At 44.2% G+C, this 27,125-nt stretch overlaps 1 protein-coding gene across 1 annotated transcript; it reads left to right on the top strand.

The window, feature by feature from the left end:
• Positions 1-1,087: 1,087 nt before the first annotated feature.
• On the top strand, positions 1,088-26,791 carry Ddb1 (damage specific DNA binding protein 1). The gene is made up of 27 exons (XM_032891619.1): positions 1,088-1,312; positions 2,408-2,556; positions 3,425-3,541; positions 3,831-4,052; positions 6,248-6,362; positions 7,412-7,509; positions 8,738-8,896; positions 9,909-9,992; positions 10,665-10,781; positions 11,323-11,425; positions 15,168-15,243; positions 15,342-15,450; positions 17,490-17,668; positions 17,769-17,932; positions 18,009-18,116; positions 18,249-18,456; positions 19,302-19,397; positions 19,490-19,601; positions 20,906-21,029; positions 21,374-21,538; positions 21,919-22,013; positions 23,628-23,798; positions 24,121-24,230; positions 24,473-24,642; positions 24,745-24,847; positions 25,413-25,536; positions 26,056-26,791. Exons 1-27 carry the CDS (start codon positions 1,252-1,254, stop codon positions 26,137-26,139), a joined length of 3,423 nt encoding a protein of 1,140 aa, XP_032747510.1. The 5' UTR covers positions 1,088-1,251; the 3' UTR covers positions 26,140-26,791.
• The last annotated feature ends 334 nt before the right edge of the window (positions 26,792-27,125 follow it).

The following is a 27,125-nucleotide window of genomic DNA, read 5'->3' on the forward strand; positions in this document are numbered from 1 at the left end:
CCAGCTTAAAGCTGGGAAGGAGAAAATGTACAAAGATTTTTACCTTTCTGGCTGGCCACCCTAGTAGTGAGTTAACTCAGTAATTCTATTTTACTTCTGGAACACAGACTGAAAGCTCTAGTGAGTGTCTAAGATTGTGTTGGTAAGAGTCAGACCAAGTGTAGTTTTGCTGCAATGCCTAATGTTCCCATTAGTCAGTTCTCCAGAGTCAAGCAGAGTCCCAGCTGGGGAGCTATAATCGTTCTTCAGTTTCACCTGGTTCAGACCTAGCTCTTAGATCTTGGTTTAGACCTCGATCCACCCATCTCTGCCTCAGCTTTCCTGGGAGACTTTTAAACTGACCCCCTTAGGCCTCAGCTGCATTTGTAAAATAGGGAGTTAGCTCCCCTCTGGCATTCTGCAGATTTGCTAAGGGCTTCAGCTGGGGCACGGAGGCTGTCTGATGAAGCCTGGGGCCTGGATCTGCAGGGCTGATTGCACTAATCACCTGGGTGTTTAGGGCTCTTTTGTGAAATTCCAGTGTGTTTGAGCTCAGAATTTGCAGTGGGGCGGGGGGGGGGGAGGGACACACTAAGAGTGCTAGCAAGTAATTTAGTAGGGAGCCTTTGGAGAAACTAAAAGAGGTGAGCAATCAGACCCCCGGGGGTGTGTGAGGCTGCCTAGAACAATCGTTCTAAAGTCAGCTGAGGGCATTCGATGGATCAGGAGGAGCTCGAAGAGTTAAGCAAAGAAAAGCATGTTTCTAGTCGGCATTGGTCACCTCTCTCCCCAGTCTAGTCCTCTGCAGTCCTTCCTGTTCTAAAAGAGGGAAAACCTTGAGGACGCCTGGAGCTATAGAGCAGGGAAGGCGGCAGAATCTGAGGAAGGAGAGGGGCGCGGACCGTGGCAGGGGGACCAGCAGGCGGCCTCTTAGGGCGTAATTGACCAAAGTGGAGGCCGGTTTAGTCTGCGTACCCGAACTCTCGCTCTCATCCGGGTACTGAGGCCTCTGGCGGTTAGGAAAAGGCGGGGCCTCAGGGGCGGGGCCTCGCTTGGTTGGCCGCCTCGGGCTCCGTAAGTCCTCCAAGAGGCCAGGTGAGGCTGTCCCGTGATCCTCTGCGCCCGGCCTCTCTGGCCTGCAACGTGTCTTAGGGGCGGAGGCAACAGCCACGGAGTTGGCTGCGTGAGGGTGGGGGTTCTCAGTCTCTTCGCTCGTGCCCATCTCCCTGTCGTCGCTCTAGGCGCCCCACGGGCCGGCCCAAGGACCTCAATATGTCGTACAACTACGTCGTAACGGCGCAGAAGCCTACCGCAGTGAACGGCTGTGTGACCGGTGAGATTGCCCCGGCCGGAGAACCGGACAAGGGAGGGATCCCAGGCCTAGGGAGGCCAGCGGCCCCAGGGGCGGCAGGAGCAAAAACTTGAGCTCCGGGAATGGAAGGCGCTGGCAGTCGCGGAACGTCCCCCTTAGCTCGCGGTCTCAAAGGAGCTGTTCCACCACGCGCCTTTTGGGCAGCGGAAGCTGCTATTCAGGGTCTTTTTTGCTCATAGGAGGTCACTTGTTATTGAGGATTGGTCCAGGCCTGGTGGGACAGAGAGCGAAGTATGAGTTATGTGCATGGTTGATTGAGTCTCTAAACTGGCCCCATGTGGTCAGGGGAGAAAGGGGAGCTGATAATGAGGCAAGTTTGGGGTCATAATTTTCCGGTGGGTGTCCAGAAGGTTGAGGAATTTGAGCAATGTCTGCAACCCCCCCTCCCCCCAGGCCCTCTCCAGACCCACCCTTTTGCCTGGGGCTGTTGTTTACTCCAGGCCGCTGCTGGAGAACAAGGTTTGGTTGGCCGGTCAGTGAGCAAGCTTTGCCTTGTTTGTGTGCATGGCTCTTTATCGCCAGTTACATCCCAAACCAAAGAACGTTCATCTTGAACTCATATTTTCAGTTACTTAAACTCGTGTATTTACGTAAATGCTAATCATTTCAGAACAAAAGTTTCTTGTTCAGAGAGAGCTGCAGAGGGCTGAGTGGTATTGGTAGATTGCTTGGGAGGTGAAGGGACAACACTTAAGGCCCTGGGAAATTTTCTAACCTTTTATCTTTCTGGTGAAAGTTCTGGGAGGCATTGGTTGGGAACTCAAGGAAACACAGGCTTTCTCCATTAGCATCAATTACAGTCTGCTGTTGTAATTTGGAAAGGAAAACCCAACAACTATCGAAAGAATTTTCACAGTCATAGTTTGTCAAAGGACAGTCTGTTGTTGGGACATTTTTAAAAGTCTGATTAAGATTATAACTTTGTTGAATGATGCGTGAAGCAAGACATTGAGGTGCTGCATTTGGTGAGGAGGCAAGGTACTTAGGCAGCCTTATTAGAGGTCCATGAAAGGCCTGTCCCTCCAGCTTCAACAGTTAGAGGCTCTCTTCTTTCAGGACACTTTACTTCAGCGGAAGACTTGAACCTGTTGATTGCTAAAAACACAAGATTAGAGATCTATGTGGTCACCGCAGAAGGCCTGCGGCCAGTCAAAGAGGTGGGGATGTATGGGAAGATCGCAGTTATGGAGCTCTTCAGACCCAAGGTGAGTGTCCTAGTTGGGAGGGGCAGTGAAGGAGCCTTGGGCCCATCTCTTATATGGGGCGGATGAAAGTTTAAGTAGAGAAACTCTTCTTTGGGAATGGCGACCTAACAAGTTTTCCAGAAGGGGAGAGTTTTTAGGGAAGAGAACTTGAAGGAGTTTGAATGTGGGTCACTACATTGTTAGTGATGCAGAGGGTAGGTTGTAGTGTTAGTCCTAGCTTTATTTCTTAGTCATCTCACTTAAAGCACCTTTGCAAGCTTTGATTTCCCTGTTTACAAGTGGGGGTGACCACTCTGGTAGATTACTGTGAAGATGAAGTGATTCATTTGCACAGAGCTTAGCACACAATAAGCACGGCCTGTTAGCTTAACAGTTTCACCATTGCAATTAGAACAACTGTTGTTCAGCTGTGTCCTAAACCAAAAACAAAACCCTGTGAATGTACTTGGGACTGTTAGTAAGATTAAAGATCTATTGTAGCTTTCATTGATATTACTACAGATTATTTTCCCTCATTTTTCTTTCCATATACTCAGCCGAAGGAGAAACATTTTATTCTTTTTTCAAAACTTGAATAGAATGGGGTGAATTTAAAAGGACTTTGCATGTAGAAGCGAGAGATAAGAAACTGCGATTGGAAGGCCTAGATGTTTACCAGCCTCAGTCCTGGCCTTTTGTATATCCCCTTAGGGTCTTGTGTGAGCTTAGTATGTGTTAGAGCCTTGCTTAGTATTTCCTGTGTGTGGAGAGTAGACCTTGGAAGATTCTTTAAAAGCTTAGCATACTTGAAGAATGATGTTTAAAAAGCTGAACAGGTTGTTCCTGTCTTTCAAAGAACCTCTTTTGATGATATGATGTTGGATTCCAGGGGGAGAGCAAAGACCTGCTGTTCATCTTGACTGCTAAGTACAATGCCTGCATCCTGGAGTATAAGCAGAGTGGTGAAAGCATTGATATCATTACAAGGGCCCATGGCAATGTCCAGGTGAGGAGGTGGCTGCTTCAGGCAATCAGTTTTTCTGTTAGGGCTGTTGTCAGGATGTAGTTGATGGGCAGTGAACTGTCAGGGTGGCACTCTATGTAATCAGAGAAATGGAGAAAGCCCCCATGGCTTGAATTGTTTTGATTTTCCAAGGGAAAGTGAATAATTCACTCATGGGGGAAAAAACAACCTCTTAGAACCCTTATAACCTCTGCCTGGGAAATCATTGTACCCAGTATCTTCTGCTTCTTTGAATGAGCTTCTTCCCTAATTCCAGTGTTTCCCCACTCAGGACCGTATTGGTCGCCCCTCAGAGACTGGCATCATTGGCATCATTGACCCTGAGTGCCGTATGATTGGCCTCCGACTCTACGATGGCCTTTTCAAGGTCATTCCACTAGACCGAGACAATAAAGAGCTCAAGGCCTTTAACATCCGCCTAGAGGAATTGCATGTCATCGATGTCAAGTTCCTGTATGGTTGTCAAGCGCCTACCATTTGCTTTGTCTACCAGGTACGTGGTCTGAGAAGAGAGGGAGGGAAAGATGGTTTGGAATGGTGGGAGTGGGATTTTTGCCAAAGGAATGTCGGGCTGGATTTGGTAGCAGGCTAGGGAGAAGTGTTGACTATTTTTAAAACATTTTGAACAAAACTGTTAATAAGGGTCAGATCCACCCCCGCCCCCACTTTTTGGGTGTACTAGTACTTGTTTGGGGGCAGCAAATGCTGTCAGGTTTATAGCAGGTTTTAATCCTGAGATTATGCTCCAGTAGTAGGCCTTGGGGATTTTATAGGGTGACCTAGTTTATCCTCTGTTTGAGTCTCTTACTAGCATGCCTAGAGGATTATAAAAACTTAGCTGTAGAGAAATGATTCATAACTTGCCTTTATAAGCCAAGAGAAAATATCATGATAGTGCTTTACTTTAGTCTTTGAAAAAGCTGTCCATGTTTTGTCTAGCACTCACTTTCTGGTGACTTGCTGGCTCTTGACTTCTATTTTAGTCTGAGCCTAAAATTTTAGCAGAGCTGATCCTGGGCAGCTGTTCTCTGGTTCAGATTTGTAAGTGGGGGCGGGGCACAGAGATCCAGACTAACATGCCAACATCTTGGTAAAGTCTCAGCCTTTAACAAAGGGCCAGACTGTGTGAGGTCAGGTTACTTGCCTGTAGTCAAATAAATGATGCTCCCTTGCTATATAGAATGGTAGCGTGTAGGCCTGGGAACACCTACAGAGTAATGGAAATGTATGTGGTGGGTTTTGTGTATTTTTGATCACCATAAATGCTATTATAGTCCTGAGACTGGTTAACATAAAAGTTAAAGTCAAAACTAGTTGAGGATGATTTTATTTGATCTTATTAGCCATCAGAACTGAAATAAAAAACTTTGAATTTCTTTCCTTTTTTTAGTTTTATAATTATCAGATCATTAAAACAGTGGTGTTGACTGCATGGGGCTGGCTCTGGCTCTGTCTGTTCCCAGACCAGGGCTGCCAGTTAGGATTGCTCTTCATTCCTCTGTGGGTCCCAGAGACCCACATCCATGTTCACTCGAACTTTTTGTGAAGATGGTCTTTTCCCTTATTTGTTGATGAAAAGGTTTTTATCAACCATAAGTGACTGTTTTATGCCAACAGTTTAATTTGATAATTAATCCCCTTGTATGTGAAAGGTGTTCCAGCAAAGCACTTCATGGGCTGTCACAGTGGCCGAGATGTGCTTCTTGAAACACGTGATTAAATTCCTTCCGTGATGTCTTAGACTTTGGTCTGAGCTTGATTGAAGCCATCTTCTGTTGGCTGAATGTCGTTTTCTCCCCTGCTCTTTAGCCTCTTAAAGGTGACTTTGGCAGCCCCAAGACTGATGTGAGTCATGATTCCAAAAAAGGAGGGGAAGAGTCACGATTCAGAAAAAGGAGAGGAAGATGGAGTTGACAGTGGCGGGACTGGAGCATTTTTGACTACCTTTAAGGGAGCAATACGTTGTATTGTCTCTGTGGTCACCTCTTCAGAGTACTCTTGAGAATTGTGTCAAACAGGGTCTGGGTAGCTGGCTTAGTGGTTAAAGAGCTTGCTATGTAAACATGAAGACCAGAGTTCTTATCCCCAGACCCCACTTAAAGTGGTGGGTGTGGCAACTTGCCTGTAATTCCAGCCTTAGAAGGCGGAGTCAGGCTCCCCAGAAGCTGGCTAGCCAGAGTAGCTACATAGGCACAATCTGGGTTTGATTGAGAGACCCTGGAATCGAGGATGGGATGTTTCCCAACATCAGCCTTGAGCCTCCACGTGCTCTTGCACACACACCCTGCACACACACCCTGCACACACATGGAAAATGAGGGAAAAGGAATCACCAAAACAATTTAATCTTTTAGCTTAAGCTTTGGTGCCTCTCCCTCTTTGGTTATTTTGGTTATTTGATAATGTCAAGTGAAGAGCATGCAGGGTATATCTCTCATATATGCTAGTATGATAGGTTCAATTTTTATTTAAACTTTGTTGGTTGTTTGAATTATTAGAAACAGCACATTAGACCCTGCAGTCTACTCAGAAAGTAATCACAGGCGCAGCAGGTGACTGTTGGTATTCTGACAAAGACAGGAAAGTTGGTGACAGGATTGTCAAATCGTGGGTGGTGGTGGTTTGACCCTTATAGAACCCCTGCAGTCTGGGTCACCTTAACCAATCATTCCACTCTTTCCACCCAAGGATCCTCAGGGGCGGCATGTGAAAACCTATGAGGTGTCTCTTCGCGAGAAGGAGTTCAACAAGGGCCCTTGGAAGCAGGAGAATGTAGAAGCTGAAGCTTCAATGGTGATCGCAGGTTGGTGGGTTTGGGGGAGGTTTTGCTCCCTGTGTGATCTGGTTCTCTTCTTCATCTCCATCCTCCATTTCAGTGCATAGTATTAAGCCTGTGTAGCTTTGTCTCCCCTAAGTATGCTTTCTGAATGGCTCTTTGAATTCTGACTTGGGGATTTTCTGCTTTTGTTCCTTCCCCCAAAAGTATAACTATTTTTGGGGGGTGTAGGCATTGACAACTAAAACATAGAGAAGGATTTGCAGAGTTTCATGTGAAAATGTCTCATTTTTACATTTCGCAACTGAAGGGAGCCAGTGAAGCTTATTTAATCTGGCTTCTTTCATAGAAATAGTGGGCTTCATTTTATTCTCTCTCTCTTATGCTACAATGTCCATTGTACCCAATAGGAAAGTTTAAAACCTTAAAACAATATTAACTCTTCTTAAAAGTGGCCTTGATGGGGTTGGGGATTTAGCTCAGTGGTAGAGCGCTTGCCTAGCATGCACAAGGCCCTGAGTTCGGTCCCCAGCTCCGAGAAAAAAAAAAAAAAGAGAGAAAAGTGGCCTTGATGTAGGGAGTATTTGGAATCAAGCTAAGGAACAAGAGTAGAGACAAGGAAGCAAGTAAAGCCTTTGATTAGAAAAGCTTAGAAGTGTAAGAGAGAAACTGGACAGGGCTAGGAGTACATGTGGAAGAGCAGTGAGAATATTCCTACCCTTCTGAACTACAAAGCACCAAGAATGGGGGGGGGTACCAAGTGCCTGTAGATCCCTTATTCAGTAGATTGAGACTGGAGGATCACCCGAACCTAGGAGTTTGGACAAGTCTGGGCAGTAGAGTAAGATTCCCATCTCAAAACACAAAAATGAGTTCCAGGAATAGGAGTGTAGCTGAGTGGTAGTCTCTAAGTGTTGAACCCTGTTTGTTTGTTTGTTTGTTTGTTTATTTTTCTTTTTTTTCGGAGCTGGGGACCGAACCCAGGGCCTTGCGCTTGCTAGGCAAGCGCTCTACCACTGAGCCAAATCCCCAACCCCTGAACCCTGTTTATTAATGGTGCTGATTTTCTTCTGCAGTCCCGGAGCCTTTTGGAGGTGCCATCATCATTGGACAGGAGTCAATTACCTATCACAATGGTGATAAATACCTGGCAATCGCTCCTCCTATCATTAAGGTGAGCAGTGTTTTACCTTTCTCTTCCTTGCATCTTCACTTCCTTGTTCTTACACATCTATCACTGTGATCACTGCACATAAGACGTTAGTTACTCTTGGGAAATACAGTGTAGGAGAGCAGCTTGGTTTTGTTTAACCTGCTTGCTAACTAGGAGGAATACTGTTCACTCTTTTGAAACATGACCACTTTAAGAGGAAGGTTTGAGGTCTAGAGTGTACTGAGTGGTAGAATGCATGCCTAGCATGTATGAGGCTCTGTTTAATCCCTAGCATGTTTAATTCCAGCCACCAAGGAAAAGGAAAAACAATTTTAGCAAATTCTACTGAATGTAGTATTTTCGGGCCCAAATACAAATTGATAAATTATATAGACTTTTTTTTTTTTTTCCCCCCCGGGGCTAGGGACTGAACCCAGGACCTTGCGCTTCCTAGGCAAGCACTCTACCACTGAGCCAAATCCCCAACCCAATTATATAGACTTTTAAAAGTGAGTAATAAAGGGGGCTGGAGACACGGCTCAGTGGTTTGAGAGCACTGGCTACTATTCCAGGAGAGGCAGGTTTTCATTCCCAGCACACACATGGCAGTTTACAGTTGCCTATAATTCCAGCTCATGATGCTTCTTCACGCTTTTACGGGGTGTGGCACATATGTAATGTGCAGGCGACATACGTGCATGTTGGCAAAATACCCATACTCATAAAATTAAAAACTCAAATTATAAAAATTTTAGGTCTTAACACTTTAAGAGACAAACTTACACTTACAGCATAAGATCTAAATTTTATTTACTTTTTGAGAAAGCTGTGTCAGTATTTATTGTGAGTGAGTACTTGTAACTGTTTATTATTGTATCTTTCTGTGTACATGTGTGGGGTTTTTTATTTTTGTTTTTGTTTTTCCCTCTTGTGTGCTGGGGTTGAACCAGTACATGTTACACATCCCAGCTGCACCGAGTTAGACCTTCTGTTCTGTTCCAGGTCTAGAGTATACTCAAGGGTAGTTTCTCTTCTCCATAAAATATGAGTAATATTTAAGGTATATTGATTGAACTTGTTAGAAAATTATCTTCAAATGATGCCTGTTTTATAATCTGACTGATTTTATTTGGGGATTAAATGTCCGAGTTTGGATAATGCAGTGGCCCAACAGGTTTGGAAGGCATATTAAGTAAGGGTTTCTGGTTTGAAAGATCCTGACTAATGGCTGCTTCCTCCTGGTTGGCAGCAAAGCACTATTGTGTGCCATAACCGGGTGGATCCTAATGGCTCACGGTACCTTCTGGGAGATATGGAAGGACGGCTTTTCATGCTGCTCTTAGAGAAGGAGGAGCAGATGGATGGCACCGTCACCCTCAAGGACCTTCGAGTGGAACTCCTTGGAGAGGTAGGACTTTGCCTGCTCCTGTCTTACTCTGTTTGGTGCTTAGTGTATGTGTATGCTTCTGCACTTGTATTTTGGGAATTAGGATATACAACATCTTTAGAAGGAGTTGTCAGTTCTACCATAGAAGTTGATTTTGTTGTTTTCAGACAGGATTTCTCTATGTAGTTCTGGCTGTCCTAGAAATACTCTTGTGTACCAGGCTGGCCTTAACTCACAGATATCTGCCTGTTTCTGCCTCCTGAGTGCTGGGATTAAAAATGTGTACTACCACCATCCAGCAAGAAGTTGGTTTCTGAATGAGTTAGCTATTGGAGAATTTGACATGTTGTTAGATGACATCTGAAGCATAAAGAGAAAGTGAGACAGCTGGATGTGGTTTTGTAAGCCTGAGATCCTAGCACTTAGGCTAAGGCAAGATAGTGGCAAATTCAAGGCCAGTCTGAGCTCCATCTCTTAGACTCTTTACCCCGCAAAACCCCCAAACCCCAAAAAGCAAGAGCACAAAAGGAGGAAAGGAGCCTACAAGACAAGGAGTACAGACCAATGTTGACAATGAAATCTGGGAGAAGCTCCTAAAAGACTTAATGCTTTTTAAATTTTTTCTTTCATTTTTTCTTTATTATTTGTAACTAGTGAAATTTTCATATGTGTCATTGCGCCTTGCCATTCAGCCTCTCTTCTGGCAAAACTTAATACTTAAGCAGTGACTGTGAGAGGTTTTTAATGACATTGTGCAGACTAGAGGTGTTGAGTTAAAGTTACTGTTTGGAACTAGCACCTACAAAAAAAAAATAAGTTGTGGGGTTTATGGTGGAATGGTGAGAAGCGGACAGTCACCAAGGTCAGGATGTAAAGACATGGGGATCATGTGTCCTGGGGATACTGAACAGTTCAGTAGTTGTTGGCTGAATTTGGCTTGTGGGGATGGTTTCAGGTGTCACTTGGTTGAGTAGGGTAATATTAACCCTAAAGGGTTAATCCTAATGTCCTTGATGTGCTGGCTTTCTTCTAGACCTCCATTGCAGAGTGCCTAACATATCTTGATAACGGTGTTGTGTTTGTCGGGTCTCGCCTGGGTGATTCCCAGCTCGTAAAGGTGAGAAAACAGCAGCTTTCTGGCTTCTCTTCACTATGTTCATTATCTTCTTCATTAAGCTTGCTTGTTGTCTGGATGGGCTTTTTTGTTTCTTCACATCTCTGCTATCCACTTCTCTGCTTTATTAACTTCTTACCTGTGTCTAGATGGTTCTTTAGTAAATATGTCTGGCAGAATGAAAGTCCTGTGCATTTAATGATGAACAAGACCCAGCTTTCACCCTCAAGTGGGTAAGGGTCTAATGTAATAGATTGTTCCCTTCTGTCATATGTAAATTTGGACATTCCTCCTAGAAAAATGCTTTTAAATATTCTAACTTAATTTATATGCTTGTTCATTTGTTTTTGTTTTGCCTTTTTTTGAGAAAGGGTCTTTCTAGGTAGTCCCGGCTGTCCTGGAACTCACTCTGTAGACGAGGCTACCTGGAACTCTGCCTCCTGAGTGCTGGGATTAATTAAAGGCATGCACAACAACATCTGGCTTAAATGTTTTAAGTGTTTTAAAGTTTACTGCTTCTCTGCCTGTGCATTGATTCCAGTTCAAAGCTCTGTGTGGCAGCAATCCTGTTCTAGAAGTATCATTTGGAGCACAAAAGCCAGATTAAGAGTTTCTTTTCAGATAATGTGACTTTATTAGGGATGTTCTGGGACTAACATTGTTCTTTCCTTTTAGCTCAATGTCGACAGCAATGAACAAGGCTCCTATGTAGTGGCTATGGAAACCTTTACCAACTTAGGACCCATTGTGGATATGTGTGTGGTGGACCTGGAGAGGCAGGGACAGGGTCAGGTAAGGGGGAGTCCTGGGAACAGAGGCTTGCTTGCCTCTTCAGCTGCCCTTGCTTATCTAGAATGAGGAGTGTGCACTGACGATACTATTAAGAGCCTCTTTACTAATCCTGGTGAGGTAACAATACCTACCATTATAGTGTGCCTATCTTGATGTGCCAGACACTGTATATTCATTTCCTGTCATTTTATTAGCACCTTGTTAGATCCTAGAAGTGGGAAAACTTAGGATGGAAAAAGATGGATTAATTTGCCCAAGGTCACCTTGTAAGTAAGCAAGTTATGTCTGACTCTAGTTCTTTTTAGGAAACTAGGTTCCAGCATCTAAGCAAGCATGCCAGGAAAAATGATAGGAAGTTTTTTGCATTTTGGACTAGGATATCTTATCTGAATAGTAGATTTGAGGGGCTCTGGAGATAAACAGCTTAGGTTTGCAGCCTCAAGTTGATTCCACAGTATGGGTCATGGGATTTAAGAGCTGGCATGGTGTAACTGCCCAAGTCTCTTGAGGGGTTCTTGAGAAACCTTTTCTCTACTTGCAGCTGGTCACTTGCTCTGGAGCTTTCAAGGAAGGTTCCTTGCGGATCATCCGGAACGGAATTGGAATCCATGAGCATGCCAGCATTGACTTACCAGGCATCAAAGGTAGCCTCTGGTGGACAAAGGATGCAGCTCTTACTTGAGTGACTTTGGCCTTTGGCTTCATTACATGTTGTGAAGGCATTTTGGTGAGAGCTAGAAGAAAACATCAAATGAGGGAGGAGTAAGAAAGCCATAATGACAGAACATGCATAGAGGTGCATGTTTAAAGGACAAATGAAAACTTTAGTGATAAAATTGGGTACTAGTTTAGAGGAATGTGGAAGCAGACACTAAATGTAAGGGAATTGATGGAAAAAGAAAAAGGTATATAGTGAGCCTTTTTAAGTATAAATAGGTTCGACATAGCGATGCACGCCTTTAGTCCCAGCATTTGAGAGGCAGAGGCAGGTGGATCTGTGTTCAAGGTCAGCCTGCTCTACAAAGAGTTCAGGACAGCCAGGGCTATGTAGAGGAACCCTGTAGAGAGAGACAGAGACACTAACCTAGAACCATGACAGGAATGATAGTAAACAGCTGTCTCATCAGCAGGTGTGAGTGAGCTAACCTCACCTGTTCTGAAGGAAAAACGGTAACACTAAACCTTATACAGCAAACCAGCTCAGATTTGTGTGCAGGAGGCACAGCTTTAGGAAAGCAAGTCAGAGGCTGGAGAGATGGCTCAGAGGTTAAGAGCACTGGATGTTCTTCCAGAGGTCCTGAGTTCAATTTCCAGCAACCACATGGTGGCTCACAACCATCTCTAATGGGATCTGATGCCCTCTTTTGTTATGTCCGAAGATAGCTACATTGTACTCATATACATAAAATAAACAGATAAATAAAAGCAAGTCAGACTCTAAACAGCTATGTGCATTGAAAGAAAGTGAACATTTAACTGCAGAACTCAAGAGTCAACAGAAACACTATCGACAATTCAAATGCATTAAGGAAATAGGCTATGAGAGAAACAGGCTGAGATAACAGCTTGTATGTGAGCACAGTTAATTAGAAATAGATTTGAGAAAAAAGGCAATCGGCAATAACAAAATGTTGTCATTCCCCCTGCCACCCGCACCCCAGCAAAAACATCTCCAAACCCAAGGAACACGTAGATTTTGTTACAAGGAGAACTTTAGAATCCTCCTAAAGGATGTAAAAGTAGATTGGTCAAAGGACTGCGTAGGTAGCTCAGTGGTACAAATGCTCAGTAAAGCATTTGTCCTGCATTAGAGCCTCAGCACCCATGCAAAAGGCATGTGTGACAGGAGGCAGTCAGGATTCCCAGGCAAGCTGGCTAGTTAGAAAACCTGGAATTGGCCAGCTCCAGGTTCAACAGAGACTGCCTCAGTAAGTTAGGTGGAGAGCTATTAAGAAACATACCAGTGTCAACTTTATTCCTCCAAAGGCACAAGGATGCACAAGTACTCTTGTTTTATACACACATACACACTTAAAAAAGAGAGTTATCAAATAAAAAGGCCTAATCTACAAAAAAATTAAGAAAATGTTCTTTTGACTTTTCCTTCATGTGTCTTAATAGAAATACCTATAGCTTTTTTTTGACCTAAATTAGTCCACAAAGAAAAAGAATAATGGGGGACTGAGAGATGGCTCAGTGGTTAAGGCACTGGTTGCTCTTCCAGAGGTCCTGAGTTCAATTCCTAGTACCCACATGGTGGCTCACGACCATCTATAATGAGATGTGATGCCCTCTTATGGTGTGTCTGAAGACAGCTGTAGTGTACTGTCATACATAAAATAAATACATTGAAAAAGAAAAAAAGATCAGTGAGGAAGAACTTAAAAAGACTAGTGAGAGAAGGCTAGCACTCTCACACACACTAAAACGTGTTGCTAAGTCCTGATTGAAAGTGTAGGTGGGGGCTGGAGAGGTGGCTCAGTAGTTAAGAGCACTGACTGCTCTTCCAGAGGTCCTGAGTTCAAATCCCAGCAACCACATCACAACCATCTGTAATAAAGTCTTTAAAAAAAAGGGCTGGGGATTTAAGTGGTAAAAAAAAATTGTCCAAAAAAAAAAAAAAAAAAAAAAAAAAAAAAAAAGTTTTGGGGATTTACTTTTGGGGTAAATGTTTTTCCTACATAGAAAAAGGCCTTTGTTTTGTTCTCCTCTCCCAAAAAAAGAAAAAAAAAAAAAAAAAAAAAAAAAAAAAATTGTAGGTGGGAGCCTGAGGGTGGATGCAACTCATTAGTAGAGCATTTATTAGCATGGATGAGGCCTTAGTTTTGACCCCTGGTACTGCAAAAGATGATACGCACCTACAGTGCCTTAGCTACTTGGAGGCTCTCTCACAGGATTGCTTGATTTTTGGGTTATCAGAGCTAGCCTGGGCAAATTGCAGAACCATTAAAATAGTTGTTTTGTTGCATGGATAGGCAGCTTGTTGTGATTCAAAGGTCTAGAAACAGACACAATTCCATATGAAAACATTCTCAGTGGTGTCATTCCTCTGAAATGTGACCATCCATGATTGACAATAGATACGACTGTGATGGCTGCAGGCATTTGGGAAAGATACGTTTGGGTCTATTATGAAGAGCTAGGAAAAGTTTATGGATTTCTTTGTAATTTTGGAGTGGGAAAGATTATTTATTGTTTGCAATACTGGAAATTGAATCTCGGGTTTCACCTATAATACTAGATAAATGTTCTACCCCTTGGTTGTATTCTCAGTCTTGGAAGATACTGTCTCAAACAACAGGTTGGAGAGTGACTGAGGAAAGCACCTTGTATGGACCTCTGGCCTCTACATACCCATGTGATTGCATCCCTGCAAGTGTGCACATGTTCAACAAATGCAGAAACAAAAACTGATAAATTCAGCTCTGTGAAACATTAAGACTTGTTCAGAAGCAAAACAAAAACATTTGCTAAGTAGAAATGACAGCCTAGATAAAATAGTTGAACTTCATCTTAGAAGTCCTGTCTCCCTAATTTAAAACCTGCAATAAAGAACATCAAATTCTTGTCCCCAAATTTCCAAAAGATGGCTAACAGGCTTCACTCACAATAAAAGAAAAATATAAATAAAAGTAAATGAGCTAGGCGTGGCATAATGGTGCAGAATGTGAGACCAGCCTAGGCTCCACAGAAGGTCTAGTCCCTGCTATGCACAGGATCTTCCCAAAAGAAACAGCATTGGGAAGTAAACACACTCCTTAGAGACTATTCTAACCAAATGGAGTTTTGTGATTCTCCACAGCTTCTCCATGCCCTTCATATGCATACAGTGAGAAATGCAAACTTACTCCTTACTTATAATAACTGAATAGTCTGGGTACAGAAAAGTAGACAGTCTTTTGGAAGAGCTGTAGCATGCATATATTGTTAAAAGCCAAATACATTTTCACATTTGTATTTGCTTGAAATACAAATCCTATTTCTCTAATAAAAACAGTTGAACAATATTCCTCCTGATTACTAATTTGGGGGATAGGTCAGAAGAGGTGTAAAGTGAGACTGTATATTTGAAAATTATTTGGTGCTGGGGATTTAACTGGGACTTCATATTCTAGGTGAATAGTCTACCATTGAGCTTCATTTCACAGCCTAAAATATAAAACTTTAAGTTTGAGTCATGGAAATGATCCTCTATCTAGAGTCAAGGTAAAAATAGAAAACATCAGTCTCAAACAAATTTTAAAATCTGACTTCTTCAGAGTGTAAATACCAGGAAGGAACAGAAGAGATTTCAACCCAAGGATTTCTGATGCACTGGCTTAGAATGAGAGCACATCTTGGGTGCTGGTTCATGGTGTACTTCTTTATGTTTTACTCCTTGTTCAGGTTTATGGCCTCTGCGGTCTGACCCAAGTCGGGAGACTGATGACACTTTGGTACTCTCTTTTGTGGGCCAGACAAGGTAAGGGCAGGTCTGGTCCTGTGGTACTTGAGGGATGAAGGTACAAGGTGGGGAACCTGGTCCTAGGTTGACCTGAACCTTCCCTTTTATTCTGCCAGAGTTCTCATGCTAAATGGAGAGGAAGTGGAAGAAACAGAATTGATGGGCTTTGTGGACGATCAACAGACTTTCTTTTGCGGCAATGTGGCTCATCAGCAGCTTATCCAGGTAAAGGGTTTGAGGGGTCAAATGACCATGACTTTACTTTGCCCCGCTATGCTGTTGCTAGATTTTAAATTAAGTTCTTAGAGGGAAGGTGCTATTTTCTTGTTATAGAGGTAACTGTTTAACTTTGAAGTAGATCCTATTAGCTTTATTTTCCTCTCATCAGCACCTGGATATTAATTTACATTTTTTATACACTGGGATTATGATAAATATAATTTATGGGGCTAGAGAGATGGCTTACAACCATCTATAATGAAATCCAGTGCCCTCTTCTGGTGTGTCTGAGACAGCTACAGAGTACTCATGTAAGTATAATAATAAATCTTTAAAAAGCCATGGGCTCCTACAACACTGCTCAGATATTTAAAAAATATATAGCTTTGTTTGTAGCATTAATTATATCGTGTCTTTTGAGACACTGTTATCCCTTTCATTTTAACACTAACACAGAAATATTTTTGTTTGTTTGAGACAGGGTCTCTCTCCATAGCCCTGGCTATCCTGGAACTCAGTATGTAGGCCAGACTGTCCTTGAATTCACAGAGATCCCCTTGCCTCTCAAGTGCTAGGCTTAGAGGCCACCCTTCCCAGCTCTACACAAGAATATTTGGGGGAAAAAAAGAGGGAAATAGCAAAACACAATGAATGACAAAAAACAATTAATCATACATTAACACCCATTTGGTCTATGCTAGTCCTTGCTTGACATAGGCCTTTAGAAGGCTAATCTTTACTCTTTTGTTTTCCTTGAGAATTTGGTTTCAGAGCAGCTTCCTAACACAATACTCATCCACCTTTTCAAGTTGTGACCTAATGCCCTTCCAATTTTTGTACTGTCCTCTTTGCCATTCTCAGAGGTCTTTCCATTGGTGGACAAGATATTTGAATGCCTTAGTAGTAAACAGCTGTTCATCTTTACCCACTGGTCTTTAGCCAGTTGGCAGTAGTAGATTGGTAAAAACCTAGAGCAGGGCTGTGGTAGCACATCCCTTTAATCCCAGCACTTTGGAGCAGAGATGGAGGGCTCTCTTTGAGTTCAAGTCCAGCCTATTCTACAGAGAGTTCCAGGGCTACACAAAGAGAAACCCTGTCTCAAAAAAAAAAAAAAAAAAAAAAAAAAAAAAAAAAAAGGCCTTTATTACCTAGGCGTGATGGGTAAGATGAATTAATAGTAGTAGTATCATCTTGCTTTTTGTTTCAATAGTAGAATAAGTTTATGTAACATTTTAGAGATTACTGTGTAGGTCAGCATGCAGCCATTGCTAAGGACTTTAAATAATTTAATGACTCATGCCCCATAAAGACCATGGATTACTGATCTGATTTTAGGGTTAAAAAAAAAACTGTGAGCATGGTGGTCCCATTGATACCTTATGAGGGTTGCAGTTATTGCCCCAGCAAGCTTGTGAAATGGACATACACCACACAAAAGCATATTGAGTAGCTTTAGGCCCAGTTCCTTCAGTAAAAATGATGTCTATTGTAGTTAATTTTTGAGAGACTTTGGGGAAAAGAACATGGATTTTGCTCTTCATGCCAATGAGTCACATCCATGTATTGAACCAACTGTGGATTAAACAAAAAACAATTGTGAATTGTGTTTATACCAGATGTGTGTCTGGGCGGGGGTGGGCCGGAGTGGGGTGGGGTGATGGTGTCATTATTCCCTCAGCAGTGTAGTATAGGAACTATATATACAGCATTCACATAGTCTTAGGTCTTAAAAAGTAATCCAAAGGGCTGGAGAAGGAACACAGTTCAGGAAGGCCCTGGGTTTAATCCTCAGCTCCAGAACAAGTAATTCAGAGATGATATATAGAATATAGAAAGATACGTGTAGGTTATATGCAAATATGCCACTATACGACGGATTTGGGCATCTGCTGATTTTGGTATTCTTGAGGGTCCTGGAACCAGAGGCTTGACTGTATGGTAGAACTGTAGTTTATTCCTGTCCTAATGGGGGTAGGGAGGGGAAGCACTTTTGCATTTCTGAAAAGATGCTTGCAGTTGCTTAGAGACTTCACTTCTTCCTGTAGATCACCTCAGCGTCTGTAAGGTTGGTCTCTCAAGAGCCCAAAGCTTTGGTCAGCGAGTGGAAGGAGCCCCAGGGCAAGAACATCAGCGTGGCCTCCTGTAACAGCAGCCAGGTGGTAGTTGCTGTGGGAAGGGCACTGTACTATCTTCAGATCCATCCTCAGGAGCTCCGGCAAATCAGGTGCATTAGTGTCTTTATGTTTGCTTAATATCCTCTGTTCTATGGGGCATCTTTGGTCCCTGGGTTTCTTCCTCTGCCATATTCATTCCTCTTTGTTCAGCCACACAGAGATGGAACATGAAGTGGCTTGCTTGGATATCACCCCATTAGGAGAGAGCAATGGCCTGTCCCCACTTTGTGCCATTGGTCTCTGGACAGATATTTCAGCTCGTATCTTGAAGCTCCCATCCTTTGAATTACTGCACAAGGAGATGCTGGGTGGAGGTATGTGCTGTTGGTATTTTGAGTTTGGATTCCAGTCAGGATGTGGAACAAGTTTTAAAGCCCCTCTTTCCCACAGAGATCATCCCTCGATCCATCCTGATGACCACTTTTGAGAGCAGCCACTACCTCCTTTGTGCCTTGGGAGATGGGGCTCTCTTCTACTTTGGGCTCAACATAGAGACAGGTGAGGAAAAACAGTTGAGTGTGGGTTCTTTCAGAAATGGAGTGTTGGTGGCTTTGGAATGTGAATTTGAGCCTTAACTCCGCAGCTCTTGTCCTGTTTTCTTTCCTTCTTCTCACGCCATTCTTTCTGCAGGCTTACTGAGTGACCGTAAAAAGGTGACTTTGGGTACCCAGCCCACGGTGTTGAGGACGTTCCGTTCTCTTTCTACCACCAACGTCTTTGCTTGCTCAGACCGGCCCACTGTCATCTATAGCAGCAACCATAAGTTGGTCTTCTCCAATGTTAACCTCAAGGAGGTGAACTATATGTGTCCTCTCAACTCAGATGGCTATCCTGACAGGTAAGCCTGTTTTCTTTAAGCAGGAGTTACTAACTGGGGACATAATAGTGCTTCTTTTGCCTCCCTCACTCTTTTCCCCACCCCATCCCATCCCACCCCCCTAGCCTAGGTTTCCCCCAAGTGTCAAAGTCAATAAGTCAATGTGATGGGAAGTATGGGACAGGGATTTTTATTAGAAACATCTGAAAGCTTTTGCAAGGCTGAAAGTAGATGAGTTGAGGTATTCTGAAAAGAATAGCATAGAGGTTTTATTTCCTCAGATTCTGGGGTTATTAGACTCTAGGATCTGTATATTTCAAGAACTTTTCAGATGAATCACATGAATAGTTAAGCTTTAGACAGGGTCTTTTTTGTGGGTATAGTGTAGGGTATGGAAAAGTTTCACTGTAACATTGGCTGGCAGGGAACTCACAGTCACCTGTCTCTACCTCCTAAATGCTATGCTTAAAGGTATGTGCCACTTGGCATTTAATTTAGAACCCTAGATTTAGTGATTATTACGTACTCCCTAGTTGTACTCAGTATCCATAGGGGAAGGTGCTTGATAGAAATGCATTGCTAAAAATACCATCCAGTGAATCCTTGGTATGTTAGATTCACTCTTTGACCTAGAGTTGTGATTCTCAACCTTGGCTGCACCTTACTTAGCAAAAGCTGTTGGGCCTACCCAGACCAGTTATGTAAGACTGTCTTCATTAGTGGATCTTGGCACCAGAGTTAGGTCTTCTCAAATGAATTTTGGTATGACGTGGGTTAAAACCCTGCTTTAGAGCAAGCCGGTGTCATTGTGTCTTGGGAGAATCCTTCCTTGTTAGGTCACTCTAAACTGCAGCCCTTCTTTTCAGCCTGGCATTGGCCAATAACAGCACTCTCACCATTGGCACCATCGATGAGATCCAGAAACTCCATATTCGCACGGTTCCTCTCTATGAATCTCCCAGGTGAGTGTAGACCAGAGAAGCTGCAGAGAGAGCTGGTACATAGTGTCTTAGACTTTTCTGAGTGGCACCGTTGTTTCATGCTTGTTTTGCAGGAAGATCTGCTATCAGGAAGTGTCTCAGTGCTTTGGGGTCCTTTCCAGCCGCATTGAAGTTCAGGATACCAGTGGAGGCACTACTGCTTTGAGGCCCAGTGCTAGCACCCAGGTGAGCACAGTGAGCAAAGAAGGATGGCAGTAGGAATGAGCAAACTCTCTTCATAGGGTGAAATAGGAAATGATCTGACTTCTCAGGCTGAATGGACTCTGTCCGAACTACCCACCTTTGCTATTGTAGCCTCAAAGAGTGCATTTAGCCAAGTTGCGGTAAAACTTTGCGTAGAGAGGGGCATGTAATTCAGTGGTAGAATACTTGACTACATTGAACAGATACTGGGTTCCATGCCCAGAACCACATAAACAACTTGGAACAACCCTCATCCCAAACTTCACAGCTAATCCTTGGTGACCTCACAGCCTCAGCAGTTTCTCCTGTGAGTTTGAATGCTCTGTCCAGTGTGTACAGTTGACAGTAGAAAAGTATAATAGACAACAGTATGATAATTGAGATCCAGTGGAATTGGTTTTAAGGTTTATTGATAATGGTGTGACCTTAGCTGGACAAAACTAGCCTTTGCGGTTTTTTTGTTTTGTTTTGGTCTGTGAAACAAAGGTTATAATAATGTAACCTTCAGAGCTACATAATTAATTTCATGGAGATAGGGTGTGGGCTGTTTTCTTTCATTCCTGCTATACACATCTGTTGGAATTAGCTCCTTTAATCCAGAGTACAGAGGTCTTATTTATGTGTATGAGTGTTTGCCTGAACATGGATGTGTGTGCTGTGCTTCTATAGTGCCTGAGGGGGCCAATGAGTATGTCAGATCCCTGGAACGGGAGTTGTAGGCGGTTATGAGCTTCTGTGTGTGTGCTGGATCCTCTGTAAGCGCAGCAAGTATTCTTAACTGCTTAGCCATCTCTCCATATTTATTTGAAATGACTTTCTGTTGATGGTATAGTCTATCCCTGTAGGTTTCTTGAGTTCATGTTTTTGTTTTTTTTTTATCTGGTTTTGCGTTTTTATTGGGGTTTATTATGGGCAGGAGGAACTGCCACCATAAAGCATGCCCCTCCCACCAAGCAGGTCCATTCTAATCCTCCTCCCGTGCCTTCTGTGACTTTTTCTTTTTCTTTGTGCTGCTCTTTGTGCAGCTTGCAGCAGCCTCAGGCTCGAGTTCATGTTTTTTGTTTTGCTTGATTGACTTGTGACATTGCTGTGATCTTTAGGCCAACATGTCAGTTGCATGTGTGATTGGCTCCTTACCTTCAGGTTCCAGTGTACTCTCCTAAGCACTCTGTTCATCAGACTCTGCTGCTCTGCCAGCATCGGCCTTCTTGTTCACACTCAGCCTTATGTACCTCTAGTCCCTGTTCTGCTTTAAGAGGGATGGCATGCCTTTTCTCTGTCGGCAGGCCCTGTCCAGCAGCGTCAGCTCCAGCAAGCTCTTCTCTAGTAGCACGGCTCCTCACGAGACCTCCTTTGGAGAAGAGGTGGAAGTGCACAACCTCCTCATCATTGACCAGCATACTTTTGAAGGTGCAGACAAGTGCTTCTGTCCTTGTCACTTACATCCTGGCCTGTTCTGAGGTCCAAAATGTCCTGGAGCCTGAGAAGGTGGTAGGCTCTCTCTCCTAAGAGGAAAAGCCAAATTGGGATTGGGGCAGAGAAGACACTACCGACACCTGTGGGTTGCAGTAAATCTACAGCATTGGGCATCGTCTCATTAGCACAGGCTGGTGGGATGGACTGTGTGAAAAGGCAGGGGCAGCGAGCGGCTGGTGTTCTTACACTGCCTAAGCCACAGCCTCACAGAAGCATGTGATTGAGGGGCAGTGGATGGAGGCCAGTGTCTCTAATCAGTCATCTTTCTCCTCTCCTAGTGCTTCATGCCCATCAGTTTCTACAAAACGAGTATGCCCTCAGCCTGGTCTCCTGCAAATTGGGTAAAGACCCCAACACATACTTCATCGTGGGCACAGCCATGGTATATCCTGAAGAGGCGGAGCCCAAACAGGGTCGTATTGTGGTCTTCCAGTATTCGGATGGTGAGTGAGAGTCTGGATTATAAAGACTATGAAATCCTGGGGAAGCAGTTAACCTCTTAAGGTCTCAGAGCCTAAACAGGATGACTTTAGAATAGGAGACAGATCTTGGTACCCATTAGAGGCATTTCCTTCATTGCTTTGGGACTTGTGCTTCATCTCAGCATGTGCTGACTCTCTTTTTTTAAGACTTTTATTCTTTTCTCATACATTACATTCTCACTGCAATTTATCCTCTTTCTACTCCTCCCAGTACTTCTTGGTTTTTCCAGAAGATTAGGGGCAAAATTTAAGCCACTGGGGCAACCAGGCGGATGCTCTTGACTAGGTTAAATTTGGGCTTATAAAAAAGACTAAAGAGTATCTCTCCTTCTTTCCCCCAGGAAAACTACAGACTGTGGCCGAAAAGGAAGTAAAGGGGGCTGTGTACTCTATGGTGGAGTTTAATGGGAAGCTGCTTGCTAGCATCAACAGCACGGTGAGGCTGGTGGACTTGTAGAGTGTCTCCCTTCTTTATTATGTATACACCATACAGCTTTCTGCCTGAAGAGGGAAGAGGGCATCAGATCCCATTACAGATGGTTGTGAGCCACCATGTGGTTGCTGGGAATTGAACTCAGGACCTCTGGAAGAGCAGGCAGTGCTCTTAACCGCTGAGCCATCTCTCCAGCCCCAGAATGTCTCTCCCTTAACGATGCTAGAGGAGTTTATTTTAGGGATAACAGAATCGTGGGAGTAGAGCTGGAACTTAAGGAACTGAAGTTGAACTGGACTTTGGATGGACTTGGCTTTAGAACCCCCAAGGTTTGGCTTGGTTTTGGATTTGTTTTTTGGTTTTTTTTCGAGACAGGGTCTCTAGTTCATGCTGTCCTGGAACTCACTATGTAGACCAGGCTGGCCTTGAACTCACATAGATCTGTCTGTCTTCTCCAGAGTGTTTGAATTAAAGGCATGTATTAGATTTTTTGAGTGCTGTGGAGGTTAAACAGAGGCTAGGGTTATGGCCTCTTTAGTGAGGTGTGTCCCATGTCAAAAGAATATTTCATTTAAACAAAATGAACCAACCCGTGTTTTCCTTAGCATCCTTTAAATCTAATATATAATTAGGAAAGATGTGTAACTTGGTGATAAATATTGGAAGAACCTTTTCTATGAATATTTAAGTCACCAAGAATTATAGCCCTATTGTATAGGGTTGGGTGAGAATTAGGTAACTGTTTGAAAGTGTGTCAGAGGATGTGAGCTTCAGCACTGGGAGCAAGCGTCTGAACAAGCAGCTGAGGGGCAGCCGGAAGGTGGTCCTTCAGTACTAATAAGGAAGGAGGGCCTCGTTTTGGTTAGAGTAAGAAGTGAAGGGGATGCAATTAATGATCTGGCTGGGGTTTGTATGCTAGTCATTGATTAGTCTCTAAAGAGTCTTAAGAGAGCAGGTGTAGGAGGACTAGCGCTCTTTGAAAAATCCTTAACAGATCATGGCTTTGTACATTCTGCCAGGGAGTCTGTCGATGTGCAGAGGCTGTGGCGAGATATCTGTACCATGAAGAATCTGCTAGGGAGGTCTGTCACCTTAGCTGAGGTTCTGCTATGCAGTCCGGGCCATGCTGAGCACTGCTTATGGAAACCAGCACCAGTATTTTTGTTGGGTTTTTCCATTGTTTGCTCATTGGATTCATTCAAAAAATTTCAAGAGTGAACAAGTTTAAGAAGTATTCAGAAAAGGCAGATTGTTGATAGGTAATTTTTTTCCTTTCTGATTATCAAATTGTGTAGGTGGATTTTCTCTTTCTAGGGATATTTCTGCAGCTTAGTTACTAGACTTTACTTACAAAAGGATAAGAGTATAGTGTTACATTTACGTTGTTGTCTCCTTTACTTGAACTCCTTTTATGCTTAAAAAGAATTCCATTCCTAATTTTATATTTTTAATTTTCTAATTCAGCAGTGTGTGATTCCAAAATAACTGTTCACTCATACCATATAGACCACTTTCCAACCCCCCCACCCTGTACTCTGTAGGGAGTGGAGGGTTGAATGGGGGACAGACATTCCTCAAAGGCTGGGATCCCCAGCCTCACACATTGTGCCTTTTTAGGTGCGGCTCTATGAATGGACCACAGAAAAGGAACTTCGCACTGAGTGCAATCACTACAACAACATCATGGCCCTGTACCTGAAGACCAAGGGCGACTTCATCCTGGTGGGCGACCTCATGCGATCAGTGCTACTGCTTGCCTACAAGCCTATGGAAGGAAACTTTGAAGAGGTAGTGCAGACTTGTGTACAGTGTAACCCCTTGCTGATGGTGAGGGTCCTCCCTGAGCCACACTCTGTGTCCATTAAGTTTTTTAGACATTCTCCTCCCCACCTTGCCCCTCTTTCCCATCTCTGGGAAATTACAACCAAATGGCCGTTGTTGGCTAGTTTTAGAGTGGGGTGGGACTGAGATGTAATGTCTTATGGTGGCCATTATTGCATACAGGGCTGCACCTTCTGCAGGTGAGGCCTTGGCTTCTAACCAAAAGCTTGATTAATTTCAGAACTGGATTCCACACTGCATACTATACTTGTTCCTTGTCTGTTTTCAGATTGCCCGAGACTTTAATCCCAACTGGATGAGTGCAGTGGAGATCTTGGATGATGACAATTTTCTGGGAGCTGAGAATGCCTTTAACTTGTTTGTGTGTCAGAAGGACAGGTGAGTTGTCTGCTGTAGCAGCATGGCTAGAGCTAGGCCTCTGGGTCTGTGGGGTTGAACATGTTGAGCGCTGTGTGGGCTTATGCATGCCCCTTGATGGGTAGAGGATTGAGAGGCTTTGTAGACTGACCGCCAGATGGTCTTCCCAGGACACTCAGCACATAGTGTCTTGTCAAACATGGCCCTGTGTTGAGGTCTCCTTAGGGAGATGGGTTCAGAAAGTGACATCTCGTGTCTTTCAGTGCTGCCACCACTGATGAGGAGCGGCAGCACCTACAGGAGGTTGGTCTCTTCCACCTGGGCGAGTTTGTCAATGTGTTCTGCCATGGCTCCCTAGTTATGCAGAATCTGGGCGAGACTTCTACCCCTACCCAGGGCTCGGTGCTCTTTGGCACAGTCAACGGCATGATAGGTAAGGTCACTCCTGTAGGGTGCGCTCGGCTGCAGCAGGCTCGTCCCTGGCTTGTCTGGGTTTTGAAGTGCTCTGTAGCTAACTGCCCCTTTCCTTCTTCAGGGCTGGTGACCTCACTGTCGGAGAGCTGGTACAACCTCCTGTTGGACATGCAGAACCGACTCAATAAGGTCATCAAAAGTGTGGGCAAGATTGAGCACTCCTTATATCCTTTCTTCCCAGAGCACCTGTCTGTTGGGAAGCTCATTCCAGGGCATGTGGAGAGCTTTATCATGTGGAGAAGCTGAAACTCCAAACACTATAAAGATCAGCCATCCACTCCTATACAGGAGCAGTTCAAGCCCTCCCAGACAAGGCCTGGGAGAGCTCCTGCCTATGTGACTGTCCCAGGAAGAGCACTCTTGAGGTCTTGCTCACTTGTAGGGCGCTGGGTAGCCTGCACTCTCCTAGGCATTAGTTTATTCAGGACTCCAAGGCTAGACTTGGGTGGGTGGTGATACGGACATCGAATTTACCTGGAACATTTTTTGAGTCTCCATATTTGTCTGGGCTTTGCCATAACTTTTTAAAGGTTACCCTAATTGAGAACCATTGGATTGAGCAGGACTTTCTTTCAATTCCAAAACTGTTCAAAAGTAGTATGAGTTTTAGTAGAAACAGATTGTTTCCTTATTTACTTCTGACTGACTCCCTCTTGCTCAGAGGTGTGGAGATGAGTGAGAGCCAGGGGTGTTTGCAGATAAGCTGTGTTCTTTAACTTACCTGTTCACCTGGAGATCCTTTCACACTGAGCGAAAGACAGAACCAGCCACAGGCTTCATCGATGGTGACCTGATTGAAAGTTTCCTAGATATCAGCCGCCCCAAGATGCAGGAGGTTGTGGCAAACTTGCAGGTGAGCTGTGCTGTATTTGTGCTAGGCCTTTTAAAATGGGTGTCATTCCTGGAGACTTGATGACTCCAGGTTTTCCTCCTAGAACTCATGGGGCCAGTGGCCCTTTGTGGCCTTCCATAATGCTTATCACATAAAGAGGAATCTACGGGAAAGGTGGTGTAGTTGAGGCTTGTGGGGACTTTCTGGATTTTACACGCTGGGAACTGTTCCTGAGTTACTACTTTCACTTTAGCAAGAGTCCTGGGCTCTCTAGAAAGACTAGAAGGTAGAGTTAGGCTCCTACAGGAAGTAACCTTTCCCAGTTTCTGCAGTTTAGCTGGGGAAGGTATTCCTGGGAGGGAATATTCAGCAGTGACAACACAAAGTTAGCTCGACTGACCAAGTCCCTAAGGACTACAGCCAGGTTTTTGTTGAAATCCTTTTCCTTGCTGTAGCAGTGGTGGCCAGTAGGTATCTCTTAGCCTGCTGAGGTAAGAGTACCTTCTTGTCTACATGGCCCTTCTCCCTGTCTCTTTTCAGTATGATGATGGCAGTGGTATGAAGCGGGAGGCAACTGCAGATGACCTCATCAAAGTCGTGGAGGAGCTAACTCGGATCCATTAGCCAAGGAGCAGGATCTCTTTTCCTGGCCTCCCTAAAGGCGCTGCCCTCCTGTCCTCCCCTCCTTTTCCCACCCTTGTTTTCTTGGCATGGGAGGCTTTTCCCTAAGCCACCTGCCCCTAGAACCACAGATGACCTGTGTGGAAACAGGGCTTTTTATAACTAAAACCAGTTCACTAGAGACCTAGGAATGGGCTGAAAGTGGAATATTTTCTCCCTGGATTTTTACCAGCCATCACCTTGGACCACCAAGCCTTGAATGGTGTTGCCAGTTGGCTCCTCCTGGGGAGGACTTTTGTCACTCTTCGGCCAAGAAGCAGCTCTGTGCACCTGTGTGTGGTGTCTCACACTCATGCTCTGTCCTCTGCTGTCTTATGTAGGTTGTGGGTGTGGGGAGGTTGAGGTAGGGAAGAGGGTCGGGAGGGTTCATTGTCTTGAGGGCTTCCTTTGCTTTCTTCTCTTGCCTCTGAGAACATCAGCCTGGAGGCCTGTCAGGCCGTGGGCTGCCTGAGTGGAAACCTTGGATGGTGGATAATTCCCAAGCCACAGCCCTTCTGTCTCGGGGAACTCCCTTCTTCACAGAGAAGGAGGTGGGGGCTGTGAATTGGTTGTTAGTTTCTGAATTTTACCAAATAAAGTAGAATCTAAGAAGAAACTTGTATTTGTCTCTGCTTTTCTCCTTCTGCCGGCTTCCCAGCATCCCTCATATACTGTGCAGTGGGTGCAAACTGAAGGGGTAGCTGCAGTAACAGAGCTTGCCTCTCAGATAGTAGATGCTTTCCCTCCTTAGTTCATGTTGGTTTGAGTGGGATTCTAGAAGCACCGGAGTCAGCATGGTTGTTTCTGCTAGCAGTGAGGCAGTCTTGAAGCCATGTAGGCTGCCTTTACTCTCTTCGTTGTACAGACCACTGTGTATAATGCACAGCCAGCCCCAGGTGCTATTCTTTTCTGAGCCAGAACCCCCTACTTCCTGTTGCATTTTGTTGAGA

The sequence above is a fragment of the Rattus rattus genome, chromosome 2 (assembly GCF_011064425.1).
Source record: "Rattus rattus isolate New Zealand chromosome 2, Rrattus_CSIRO_v1, whole genome shotgun sequence".
Lineage (NCBI taxonomy): Eukaryota > Metazoa > Chordata > Mammalia > Rodentia > Muridae > Rattus > Rattus rattus.

What these genes read in the sequence shown, in the direction of transcription:
- Ddb1 (XM_032891619.1), top strand. Translation starts at nt 1,252, where the DNA reads ATGTCGTACAACTACGTCGTAACGGCGCAGAAGCCTACCGCAGTGAAC. An exon ending in GGCCCAGTGCTAGCACCCAG is followed by an intron (nt 19,602 to 20,905) that starts GTGAGCACAGTG and finishes CTCTGTCGGCAG; the next exon opens with GCCCTGTCCAGCAGCGTCAG. An exon ending in TGGAAGGAAACTTTGAAGAG is followed by an intron (nt 23,799 to 24,120) that starts GTAGTGCAGACT and finishes GTCTGTTTTCAG; the next exon opens with ATTGCCCGAGACTTTAATCC.